Consider the following 13,455-nt stretch of genomic DNA (forward strand, 5'->3'; position numbering starts at 1 on the left):
TACCCTGTTAAGGTTACAGTTACCTGATCTGTGATCACATGAGGGCCGTGTACCTCTACATCAGTGCCCTGGAGAATTCCTGTCCATTGATGGCCTTTCCCTGTGCCAACTACAAGGCCTTTCTTGCTGGAAAATGTCTGGATTGTTTTAACCCCTTTCTGCTTTCCTGCCCAAGGATTGGTAAATGCCACCCCTTTGACTTCCTTTGACAATTTGGGGAAAGTTCAAGTCTTGCTAGTTGTCACCTCTTTAAGTCCTGTTCTTCTGTGGTCAATAAGTCTATCCAACTACAGTAAGGAAATTCACCAATGAAATGTTCAGCCTGTCCCCACCTGGAGGATGGCATTTGGCCTTACACATCCCACCTCTTGCCATCCATGCTGTTGCCTGATACTCTACTTGCTCTGCACACACCCTTCACACACAGCCCCTTGTCTGCAAGTCCAGGCAAAGGACACTTTATAAACATTGGTAGAATTCAGAACTGCTGCCCCCACTCCCAGACCAGATGCTTGCCATAGGTCTTTCTAGCTAGGCCAGCCATTCTCCAATTCCTGATAGATTCTAAATCAAGGTGTTGTGGGGAATCCCCATGAGTGGCACATATGGCCCCCTTTAGGGGTTTGAGGCTGTGGTGACCATGTGCCAGCTGGAGGGCTGCCTAATTGCTGGCTGGCTTGGGCACATTGCTGGATGACTCAGGCTAGTCTGGGGAGAGGGGCTGGGGAAAGGCTGAGGGATCTGACCTCAATTCACCCTGTGCAGGTCATTGCTGAGAACATCCTAGGGTTCTCCAAGATGAAGCGTTTCAGGAAGAACTCTGGGGGAGTATAAATGGTTCCTTTCTCGCCCTCATTCTCCCACTTCCCACCCCTAGCTGCTACTCAGAACCGCAGCTTGACAAAATGTTAAAGTAGATGTAGCTTCCCACAATAAAGCAAATCAACATTACTTCCTACTCATTGTGCATATGCCACAATTTCCCCCAAATGTGATGGACCAGCCACCTCACACTTTCCCCAGCCTCAGCTCTCACTACACTTTCCCTGGCACTGAACACCCAAGGGATGTTCATGTTTCATGTTTCCTCACCCTGTATGCCTTTGTCCAAACTGTACTCCCTGCTTGTTATGCCCTTCCTTAACTTGTCAACCACTATTCTTCAGGTCAAACGCTTTCCGTGCTTTGTCTGTGAAGGATATAAATGCCGTTAAAACAACTGTCTAATAGATTATTTTACAAATTGGAGATCTAATTTCAAATTTCTGATACATACCTCCTGAGAATGGGCCAGATGATCTTTAAAAAATGTGCTTCCTGTGTATTTGCGTGTTTATCTCTGACTGGACTGAACTGTATGTATCCTGGGACCCACCTTAGGGCATGACATATAATGAGCATACAGTGTAGCTGTTTGTAGAATGAATGGGTGTGCGAATTAATCAATATGTGGTTGCGTGCCATGGGACACTGAAATGGCCTCCTCAGGGGTCTTGTTTTTTGTCTTTGCTTCTGTATTTCCAGGGCTGATGGAACAAAGTGGTGTTAAGATACAGCCGCTTCCCAAGGAAGTGAAAGTGTACCTCCGGACCACTTCCATGGCTCCGTACTGTGGTGAGTGGGGGGTTTGTGTGTAGCTCAGGTATGCTACTGTGCTGTTCTGCAGAGTCCAGGGCTCTGGCGTGGGCTGTGTCTAGCATGGCATGGGAGCTCAGGCATGAGGTGAAAGACAGGGGCAAAGATGTCATAGGAGGGGTGAGGGGCAGCAGCTACTCGTCTTAGACCCTAAACTTTCAGAGCTAGTCCAACCCATGCTCTACTGCAGATTATCAGGTATCTTGCTGTCTATATACTTATCCTAGTTCCTCCCCACCTCGCTTCAGTGTGGGTTCTCTATAATGTGGTTTTTGGGAGCACCCTCTGGCTTCATCCTTCCCACATACTTTTTTTCACCCCCTCCTCGATGCCCATCTTATGTGTCTCCTACCCTGGCAGCCCTGTTAGGTCAGGGTCTCTAAGGAATGTTGAACCTTGCTCTCTACTTCCCCTACATACACATACTCCAACTATTTACTATTGCTTCTAACCACTATGCTTCACTGAAGCTAAGATACCAGTAAAAGATGTTAAATGTGAGAGAAAAGTGTGTCTTAGATTCTATGAAATATTACAGGTTAAAGCATCATTTTCTCCTATGCTGTTTGCGTCTTAAGTAGAGTGATTATACTTCCTTAGTGCTTGTTATCATAGGATCTTGTCTGGTTTATTGTGTGTATAGGATAAAAGTATGCTGGTTAGGATGATAAATTGTACATCCAAATTAACTCTGATATTCTGATCAGCTTGTGTCTGGTTGGTGGAGGGATCTTTCTTTATGGCCATTCCTTCCTTGGACCAGAACTCCTGTTGCCATGTGATATGGAGCCCAAAGTTCAGATTGTGGTCATGCAGACTTGGACTTGAATGTCAGCTTCTCCATCTACCAGATGTGTCATCAGAAGCAAGTTACTTAACCTGGCTGAACTCTCCATCCTTATGTAGAAAATGGGAACAACAACAGTATCTACTTTAAAGAATCAATTGTGAGGGTAAAATAAAATAGTATACAGGAAGTTGCTAGCACAGTGACTAGAGCTTGATAAGTAATAATTCCCTTCCTTTTATCATTCAGAGAACTGGGGGAGACTAGATTCGGGTGTTTATCATTCTAGAGAGAATTCATGGCTACCTCTTAGGAACAAGTGGATTATAAGAGTCGACTGTGGGCTTCTCACATGTATCTGCTCATTTGACAACCCCACTCTAGTTAGCTGTGAGGACGGGGAGGTTCTGAGAGATTAAGCCTTGTGCCCAAGGGTACACAGTGGTGTGGAAAAGGCAGAATTCAACTCAGGTCTTCTGACTCCAAAATCTATATTCTTTCCATGTCACCACCTGCCTCCACACTGGCTTCTTTGCCTCTGCTTCTGAGAATCTGCTCTTTACAACCGTATTTCTTGGATCCTCTTCTATCCTCACCACCCCCTCCAGAGGTCAGCCTGGGGGAGGATGCTTTGTCCAGTGGTGGAGGCAGCGATGCCAGGACCAGATGTCCAGTTTTACTTCCAGTTCTGGGACAGATTCACAGCAACCTGAACTGGCTCCTTCCTGTCTGCGCAGCCGGGGACACACATGGCAGGGAGCCTGGGGCACGCTTGAGGCTAGAGGCATTTCAAAGTCCCTGCTGAGGCAGACTCACATAGCTATAATTTTTCTGACTGTTTCGTATTTGTTGTGAGACTCCCTCTCCGTGCCCCAGAAGCATGGCCCTGTCTGTTCAAAAACCTCACAGAGCTACAGAAAGAAATAAACCAGCCTGAGTACCTGCTTTTCTGCATGCTCTGCGCCTTGCAATTCTGAGCTTTTTGTTCTGAGCTCTGAAGCTAGGAGTCTCCTCTACCTGGAGGGATAAGCCATCCACTTGGTAGTTTGGGTAGTACCAATGGCCTGCAGTTCCCGCTGTCACCCACTCCCAGGCCCCACGCACTGGGTGCCCATTGCCCCACTTGGCCTGCCTGGGTCTCAGCGGAGTTCAATAGGACAGTGGTCGCCCTTGACCCCTGCCAGACATGCACCAGCAGGGCAGAGAACCTTCTCCAAATAGTTTTTCTAACAGTATTACTTTTCCCTTTATAGAACAGTGTTTCACACAAAGTGCTTTCTCTCCATTATCTCATTTAATCCTTGCCAATGTTCTGTGAGGTGATATCGAGGGTTGTAGATGAAGGAGCCAAGACACAGAGAGGTTCAGTGACTTAGGGAAAGGAAACAGCGAGTAAGCAGCGGGGCCAGGCCTTGGATCCAGATCTCCTGATCAACCATCCAGGGCTCTGTCTGCTGCCTCCCATGTCTGACTCCTGCACCGGAGATTGGATTCCGCTACTGATTCCCACCCATCCAGTGTTAGTAGACCTGACCCTCTTGGGGCTTCCAGATAATATAAAGAGAGAAGCAGAACTTTAGGAAACTTTCTTAATGGGTGAGATCTGCTGGCAAAGGAAGAAGTGGTATAATATGTAAAAGTAAGCCCTGAGAATTCAATTCCTAAAGCTTACGTAATTTAGCTTTTTTTCCAGATTTCAGTTACCCACTACAATTTAGCTCTTGCCCATTATCTTAACAGTCTGCATCCTCTAGCAAACAACTGAGAAAGAGACAGAAGGGGCATGGCATTGGATGTGTTCCTCTGTGGAGAGGAAGCATACGGTGCTCTCTTTTCTTCCATGTGGGTTCTTGGCATCTTAGCACCTGTCAGTGAGTCTTGTTACCAACTCCATTAGCCCAGATGGATCATAGCTCTCCTCCAGCTTAGTGGTGAGTCTACCAAAATCCATTTGATGTCCCCCCAATATTTGCCTTTAAAACATGACAAATGAAAAAGTACAAGTAGGGCAGAAGTGAAGAATTGCCTGTCCAGCTATGTCCCGATCACCAAAGAAGTCTGTGGAAATGCCCCAAGACTAAAGATACTGCAAAATGCCACCAGATGGGTCTCCCCCTTAATAAGGAAAGGATAGGAGGTTAGGGAAGCTGTAATTCTTAACTTCTCTTGCCAGAGAGACAGCAGGGGCATCACCATGAGCCAGGCTCCTCGTCTGGTTTATGTCAATGACGCAAGTTTGAGAGCCCCAGGATCGATGCTGCCTGGGAGGGTGGAGATGCCATACAGGCACCCAGCTGCCACAGAGAGGGAAATAGTCATCTCCTACACACAAGTGGGCTCCCTGACACTGTGCATATGGAGGGTTATTTTAGGAGTTAATTATTTAGTATAAGAAAGATCTTTTCAGTTCTTTTAAAATCACACCACCGAGATAATGTCATCAAGCAGAGAGGAGTGGGACATTCTAGCATTATAGGTAATAATAAAAACTAACATGTATTGAATGCTTCCTAGGCACAGACACTGTCTAAGGACTTTTGTATTAACTCATTTAACTCTCATTCAGACCCATTTTTATTATCCCCAATTTATAATGAGGAAGCTAAGGAACTGGGATGACAGATAATCTGCTGCTAGTCACACGGCTGTTAAGAGGTAGATCTCAGATCTCTGCACTGCTGCTCTCCGGGGCTTTTTGCATGTTGCACCCACTGACCTCTGGCCCAGGCATCTGCTCTGCTTTGGTTTCCCAGTGCATCACAGCCTCGTGGAGTTTTACTTGCAGGAGCCAAGAAAGAAGGATACCTGTATCTCCATCACCTTCCTTAGCAGCAATGTTACTTCCTCGGTCGAGATCACCATGTACGTAAGTGTCCCGCGTTACATGCACACATCTCCCACAACAGGCCCTGTGCGATCACTGATGGGTGACCTGAGCCCGCTGGGCTGGAGGTGGGGGTGAGGGCAGCACCTACTACAGATGCACCCCACAGACACATGGTGGGCAACTGTCCCAGGTTCAGGATCAGTATCAGGTCCAAGGATAGTGTATTCAGACAACAGCAGCTGAAGCAGGCAGACAGCAGTCATGGGATGTCTCAAAAAGTGGTGAGAACAAAGTAATTGGGTCCCTGATAGGAAACAGTAGTCAGGACTCCAGGAAGGCCACATCAGGGATGTCAGCAAGTAGGAGGACCTCAGCCACTAGCCCAGGGAGGGCTGGCCAGAGACTGCGAAGCACCTACTCTTGGAAAGTAGGGGCGGTACTAGGTGAGTTAGTAGAACTGAATCACAGGCAGAGGGTCAGTTAGCAAATGAGTACAAGGTGAGGCCAGCAGGGCTTGATGCCAGGTGGTGCCAATCTCTGGAACTGGGCTGAGCATTTCCTTCTCTTATAAGGTCACATCTGGGCATAGCGGCTGGCAGGACCACACTTGAGGTGGGAAGACAGAGAACTTCACCTATAGGAAGGCTCAGGCCTGGCAGGGGACAGGAACTCAGCAGCAGTGGTGCATGTTTCTTTAAAAAGCAATTGGTTAGGGGTGCCTGGGTGGCTCAGTTGGTTAAGCTTCCGGGTCTTGATTTTGGCTCAGGTCATGATTTCACTAGTTCATGGGATTGAGCCTTGCATTGGGCTCTACGCTGACAAAGCGGAGCCTGCTTGGGATTCTTTCCACCTCTCTCTCTCTCTCTCTCTCTCTCTCTCTCTCTCTCCCTCCCCTGCTCATGCTTGCATGCATGCTCTCTCTCTCAAAATAAATAAATAAACATTAAAAACAAAAAAAAAGCAATTGGTTAGTTACTCCCAAGCCAGCAGGAGCCAGTCTAATCAGAGAAGTAACTGTCTTGGTCAGGGTACAGTCCAGAAACCAGAGTCCAAGCTGGGAGTCCAACAGAGGGACTTCAACCCAGGGAACTAATTACAAATGTGTTGGGAGGGCTGGAAACCCAAAAGGAGCATGAGGCACTGCAGAGATCAGCAACAGAGGCCACTCCGCCTGTGGGGTTGGAGGAAGAAAGCCCGGAGGTGTTTGTAGAATACCAGCAGGATCTGGAAGCAGGCAGGAAATATATCCCCTCTGGAATCACAGTCCAAAGCTGTCTCCCCACTGTGCGTGCCTCCTGCAAGTTAGACCTCACTGGAAACTACTGGCAGGGGAGCCTGAGAAGTGTGGTTGGCAGGGGAACGCATGAAGCACAAACACGGAAATGACCAGTGCGTGTGCACAGAAATGTACAATTGTCCACAGTGGCAGGTGCCATGAGGACAACTGAGACAGAGCCTGACCAAGTGTGAGAAGGTGATGTTTGAGGAGTGTTTGAATTGACATTTGAGTAGTGATTCACAGGAGTTACCCAGGCCAGGGGTTAGTGAGAATATGGCACAGGGAGTGGAGAGCAGGGGGTAAGGCATTGGAGAAGGAAGGAGCAGGGGTTGCAGCTGAGGGCCAGACTGTGCCAGGCATTGAAGGACAGGTTAGGGATTTTTATTTTTATCCTGAGAGCAGTTTGGGGAGCCACTGGGAATTTGAAGCAGGAGAGTGACCGGATCAGATTGGAGTTTGGAAATATTTCTCAGGCTGCAGTATTGGAGGTTAATTGCACTACCAGGGAAGACAAGTTTCCACTGAGAGGAGCACATTTCTGGATTCCCAAACACCCTGCCACCAGCCAGGGCTCCAGCTCACACAGGCCAGAGAGAAGTCCCGCAGGCAATCAGGACCCCAACACAGATTTTCAGGTGCCCACGTTAGTCTTGCAGATTATAGCTGAATAATTTTCACTACATCAGTTCAAGGTCACATTATTTCCACAAGGTGTTTTCATTGCCTCTTGGTTGCATGGGTAAATGAGCCAACATTGGCAAGAGTCCTGACAATGACACATAAGTGGCCACTCATTAGAATCACCTGGAAAGCATTAAACACCACTGACCCCCAAACCCTGCCCCAGGCCAATTGCAGCAGAATCTCTGGGCATAGCCTCAACCACTACACTTTTTTTTTAATGTTTACTTATTTTTGAGAGATAGAGACACAGCACGAGTGGGGAAGGGACAGAGAGAGAAGGAGACACAGAATCCAAGGCAGGCTCCAGATTCTGAGCTGTTAGCATAGGAGCCCGATGTGGGACTCGAACTCACGGAGCATGAGATCATGAGCTGAGCTGAAGCCGGACTCTTAACTGACTGAGCCACACAGGCGCCCCTCAACCACTACACTTTTAAATCCTCCCTGAGTGATTGGAATAGATATCTACAGATTCTTCCTTCTCCCCAAAACAATTTGCATTACTCTTTTGAAGAAGACTATCAGAACATGGTTATCTTCAGTTCCTTGTTTGTTGGTTTTTTTCTCTCTTGCAGAATAGAAATTGAAAAAGGCGGGGCTGGGGGGAGTTTATGTGTGAGTCTACTTTCTATAGCTTTGTGAAATCCCAAGGTTTCCTTCTAATTAGAAAATTTACCCAAACCAGGTCTTTCGGCCACTTACTCATAGCGTCCTTCATACCTTGTTAGTTTGTAAGCTCCTCCATTCATGCAGCTTCTTAAAGGGAAAAACCTTATTTTTTTTCCTCTGAAGTATTTCAAAACACTTCTAAAATTAAAAAAAAAAAGGAACAGCTTTTAAAGTTGTACAGAATCTTCCTCAAAAGAAAAAAAAAAACTAGGGGTGTTTGGGTGGCTCAGTTGGTTAAGCCTCTGGCTCTTGATTTCAGCTCAGGTCATGCTCTCATGGTTCATGAGTTCAAGCCCTGAGTTAGGCTCTGCACAGACAGTGTGGAACCTGCTGGAATTCTCTCTCTCCCTCTCTCTGCCCCTCCCCAGCTCATGCTCTCTCTCTCTTTCTCTCTCTCAAAATGAATAAATAAACATTAAAAAATATTTTTAAAAATCAACAACTATTTTCTGAGCCATGTTCAAAGCTGTGAGTATATGTGCAAAGGGACTGGTTAGTGTGATACAAAGGATCGCGGTCCCCACCTTCAAGGAGTTCTTTTGTGCATGAAAGCTAACCAGTGCTACCAGCGGAACCCCATAGGAGCCAAGGGGAAGCAAAGGCCAAAAGTGCTTCAATAACTTAATTTCCCTTTCCCTTGCAGACCTAGACAGCAACTCCAGGGGAGAGGAATCATAGCTCACACCAACGCACAGTGCCAGATAAACCAAGTGAAATTCAAGTTTCATTCTTCCAACCTAGTTTGGAAAAAAGACCGGACTACCATTGCTGGAAAGTTCTGCACTGCTCCTTTGCCGGTCAATGACAAGTAAGCCCAGAATCCACACCTGCCCCATACATACCCACAAGGACCAATCCTGACCTGAGATGTGACATTTGTTGAGGTACAGTCTCATCACAGAGATTAGCTTCTTCAACAGAAATGACAAAGACCTAGGGTTTTCTTGAATTTCCTATGGGGCCATCTTGGGTTGGAGGTGTTCAAAAGCCAAAGAGGGTAGGCTTCAATTTCCCATTCCCACTTCAATATAAGAAACTTCATTTTATCTGATATACAGCTGAATGATTGTATATATACATATAAAATTTATTTTATATATGTCTTATTCAGTTTCTACATACAATTTATTGAAACAAAGACTTCTCATTGCATAATTCCTCCTCCTTAGTCTCCACTGGTCACATTCACAGCTGTGGATCCACCTGTGCCTCTAGCACAAATTTATATTAGTCTTAGCACCCCTGGGCACTTGGAGGACAGGAGTAATAGACTCCTATAATAGACAGCTATAGGCTTCTTTCATCTGACATCATGGTAACACAAGAGCACACAACTCCTAGCCCTCTTTCCTGAGCAATTGGGGACCTGCCCTGAGCGCATACCTTCTTGTTGCTCTTCTTTTGCAGCAAACAGACCGTCTGCTTACCTGAGCCAGTGAACTTACAAGCGAGTGTGACTGTTTCTCATGACCTGAAACTAAAGTGTGTATAGTATAAGCCTGGGCAGGATGCATCTCCCTGGATTTCAGAGGTCGGGGAGCTATGTTCAACTTACTCTAGGCCATTACTACTAGAAAGAAGGCAAAACTCATGGTTATTTTCCCCATAATAGCCACCTTAGAGGGGAGAGATAACTCATTCTATCAGAGCTTTGTCTCTGTTACCAATTTGAACAGCCTTACAAAAATACCGCTTCAGCTTTTCTATTCCTACTTAACTGCATATTAACTGCAATTGCCCCATATCCTTGAACATCTGTGCCTAGGATTCAATGGAAACATTCACAGGAACAATGTTTTTTTTTTTAAAAAAAATAATAAAACACCATGGAATATCTGAATGATTTCATTGTTTTATTGGAATGGAATTCTATGATGTATAGAAATGTGATTTTCTATAGGATGGAGAAAACAATAGGCGCTGAATTCTCTGTATTAAAATAGCAATTGAGAAGAAGTGCTTGGAACAGGAGAGGGGATGGAGGGCTGGGAAAAAGATGGCACCATTCACCATTCCTTACCATTGCCTTCTCTTGATATCTGGAAGGTTTGGGGAATCAGAGAGATCTTTGAGGAATATCGATGAATTTTCTTTGGGTCAGTGTTTCCCGAACTTTGTTGTAAGTTACCTTGTATACAGCCATAGTCCAGCAAGAAACAGATGATTTGCTCTAACAGGGTAATTTGAGGAGAATGTAATAAAAGGACTATTTACAAAGGTCTTAGTAGGAAGTGGGAAAACCAGAAGGGATGGTGCTGTTCCCTCGGGCTAGGGGCTGAGTTAGCTCATCCTGCCCTAGGTCTGAAGAGGCAAGAGGAGAGAGCACTGGAATCCCAAGACTGACAGGGGCTGCCAGACCTTCAGTCAAGGGACATGGTCAACCGGACAGCAATCCTGTAGGGAGGGAACTGAGGAAATAGATTCTCCAATCTCACTCTTCTTTCTGCCCTCATCTCCTGCTAGTGCTCCCCAATGAATGACTCCAAGCAGAAGCCAGAAGGCAAGAAGCATGTTGATGTGACCCAGGGCATAAAGCAGGACAGAGAAGGGTGGAGAATGCCTGGGGTGTGGGTGAGGAACCCCAGAGAGATATGGCACACATCATCACACTTTCTCCACAAGCAGGTACTCCCTGGAATCTTCCATACTTAATCGTTTTAACACTTTTTTTTTAATGTTTATTTATTTTTGAGAGAGAGATTGAGCACAAGTGGGGGAGGGGCAGAGAGAGAGGGAGACAAAGAATCCAAAGCAGACTCTAGGCTCCGAGCTGTCAGCACAGAGCCCAACGAGGGGCTTGAACTCACGAACCACAAGATCATGACCTGAGCCAAAGTCAGACACTCAACCAACTGAGCCACCCAGGCGCCCCTCATTTTAGCTTCTTTAAAAAATCCTTTAAGTCATTTTTAAGTGTACGATCCAGTAGTATTAAGTACATTCATAGTGTTGTACAGCCATTACCTCTTTCCATCTCCAGAACTTTTTCATCTTCCCCAATCGAAGCTTTGAACCCATTAAGCAATTCCCCATCGGCCCCCGGCCCCTGCCCCTGGTAACCACTATTCTACTTTCTGTCACTATGATTTCTACTCTTCTAGAATACCTCATACAATCACGCAATATGTGTCCTTTTGTATCTGGCATATTTCACTTCACATGACATTTTCAAAGTCCCCCATGTAATAGCATGTGTCAGAATTTCCTTTCTTCTTAAGGATGAATAGTATTCCATGGTATACGTATGTCACATTTTGTTTACCACTTCAGCCATCCACGGACACTTGTGTTACTCCACCTTTTGGCTGTTTGAATAATGATGCTCTGAACACGTGTGTACAAAGATCTGTTCAAATAAATGTGCTTTGAAAGAAACTGCTGACTTGTTGGTTCACTGTCCACAGTAAAGGCAGGAAGATGATATAAGCAATAGCCTGCAAATGGTCCGTCTGGGCCAAGTCACCCAGCTGACCAGAAGTCAGGGTTTGGGCCTTTGTCTAGGCTGTAGAAATGCAATGAAAGGACAGGTGATGCATTGTGAATACTAACGTAGGTCTTTACTTTCTGCACTGTCCCCCACAGTCAGTGGGAGCGTAACATGAGTGCAGAAACTCCCCCCAGTATTGGGCAGGCTTGGGGTTCATTTTTATTTTTCAAAACCCAAACCCCCTCTTTCCTTTACTCCCTCCCTTACTCCACCCAGGTTCCAGGCAAGGACCTTGCTAGAGACAGTGTTACCCAGGAGCTATATTAGGGCTGTGCCTACTGTTCCTTGACCTTAATGTCCTTGTCACACATTTGCCATCCTGGGAGACACTGCTCAGCACATAGTTCTTCCTTGGTTTTCCCCACTGCTTATCGCTTCCAAGCGTGTGTAAATTATGCTTCTATGATCAAAATGATGTTACGTGATGCTGATTGGTGTTTCACTGACCTGTTTTTCCCTGTCCTCATACTTCCAGTTTTGCCTTTGAGTACACCCCTGTGCTTCTTTGCTAATAGCTTCTTACTTTAAAGCACGATTAGACTCTCTCACATTTCATTTTCCTCCCCATCAGAAATTTTAGATCATTACCCTAAATGAAAATCCAGTTTTCCAGGGGCACCTGGGTGGCTCAGTTGGTTGAGCTTCTGACTCTTGGTTTGGCTCAGGTCATGATCTAATGGCTTTGTGGGTTCGAGCCCCGTATTGGGCTCCATGCTGATGGTACACAGCCTGCTTGGGATCCTCTCTCTCCCTTTCTCTCCCTGACTCCCCTACTCGTGCTGTCTCTGTCTCTCTCAAAATAAAGAAAAAAGAAAAAAGAAAAAACTTAAAAAAAGAAAAAAGAAAAGCCAGTTTCCCTTCTTGTAAATTAATACAATGATAACACAATAATGTTTAAAAGTCCAACAAGATGTGGCTTGCTGAAGGCTCTCCACTTCAGGCCTGTCCTTTCCTTATTAAAAAGGGAAGATTAGTAAATATGAGATGACAAAACCTTATTAACACCAGAGACTTTCTTCTTTATGTAATCAGTGACTTGAAAGAAAATGAAAACATAAACAGCAATCTCACCAGGAGACTTAATGTTATTTAATGCTGGGTCTATGTGCTACCTTAAACCATCCTGCCCAGTGGCCCACACTTTGGGAAACCTGGCTTTAAGTAGGTGGGACATGTGTGAGATTTGAAAAAAGAGAGAGATAACAAGAAAATCTGCCTGATGGCAGAGCAAGAGCATCCGTTCCACACCCCCTGCTGCTCATAACCTCTTTTGAGATCTTACCATGAGCAGAGACAATTACAGAAGTAATTCCCTTTGATAGTACACCCCTTCCCTTAAGTGGCACTGCAAACATGGTTTCCAGACCCTTCCTCCCTCTGGTCGTGATACCCTGAATATGTTCTGTTTGTGCCATAATCCCAGGACTGGGCTCAGTGTTTTCAATCTTCCTCCCACAGAACACACCAACTATACAGTTTTACATGTTCCTCATTATAATCCTCCATTAATTCAGCCCAAGAGTCACTTTAGGGTTCAACTGCAACTCTTCAACTTTTTTAAAGTTTATTTATTTATTCTGAGAGAGAGAGAGAGAGAGAGAGAGAACCAATGGGGGAAGGGCAGAGAGAGAGGGGAACAGAAGATCCAAAGCAGGCTCCAGGCTTCATGCTGACAGCAGAGAGCCCGATGTGGGGATCGAATTCACAAACCGTGAGATCATGACCTGAGCCAAAGTCAGATGCTTAACTGACTGAGCCACCCAGGTGCCCCTCAACTCTTCAATTTTTCGAGTCTATTATTCTTACTGATTCTGCTTTCTTTCTTTCTCGTGGAATTGATTTTTTTAACCTGAATGAACTTTCCATATAACCCAATTCCTTTACATGTTAGTGTTGTAATCTTTCAACTTGTCAGGAATTACTTATATCCCGATTTTATCCTTAGGAACATTTAGCTTTCCCTCCAAGTTTTATGTAATTTTTATATATTTATTATATATATATATATATATACACACATATATATATCATTTTTATTTTTATTTTTTTTAGTGTTTATTTATTTTTGAGAGAGAGAGACAGAGCAT

The 13,455-nt window shown here is 45.3% G+C and overlaps 1 protein-coding gene across 5 annotated transcripts in view; it reads left to right on the forward strand.

Annotated features, from left to right (window-relative positions):
- LOC122491474 (protein ADP-ribosylarginine hydrolase) overlaps positions 1–9,721 on the forward strand; it is a 37,580-nt gene extending 27,859 nt beyond the window's left edge. For 4 of the 5 annotated variants that reach the window (XM_043594245.1, XM_043594244.1, XM_043594247.1 and 1 more), the window contains 5 exons: positions 13–180; positions 1,525–1,614; positions 5,176–5,284; positions 8,525–8,689; positions 9,289–9,721. In XM_043594245.1, coding sequence (XP_043450180.1) covers positions 13–180; positions 1,525–1,614; positions 5,176–5,284; positions 8,525–8,689; positions 9,289–9,373 — 617 coding nt within the window. In that variant the 3' untranslated portion in view covers positions 9,374–9,721. Of the gene's footprint in view, positions 1–12; positions 181–1,524; positions 1,615–5,175; positions 5,289–8,524; positions 8,690–9,288 lie in introns of those variants that run through there. The other variant, XM_043594246.1, reaches the window with a different exon arrangement.
- Positions 9,722–13,455: the final 3,734 nt, after the last annotated feature.

The sequence above is a fragment of the Prionailurus bengalensis genome, chromosome C2 (assembly GCF_016509475.1).
Source record: "Prionailurus bengalensis isolate Pbe53 chromosome C2, Fcat_Pben_1.1_paternal_pri, whole genome shotgun sequence".
In the NCBI taxonomy this organism is placed as follows: Eukaryota; Metazoa; Chordata; class Mammalia; order Carnivora; family Felidae; genus Prionailurus; species Prionailurus bengalensis.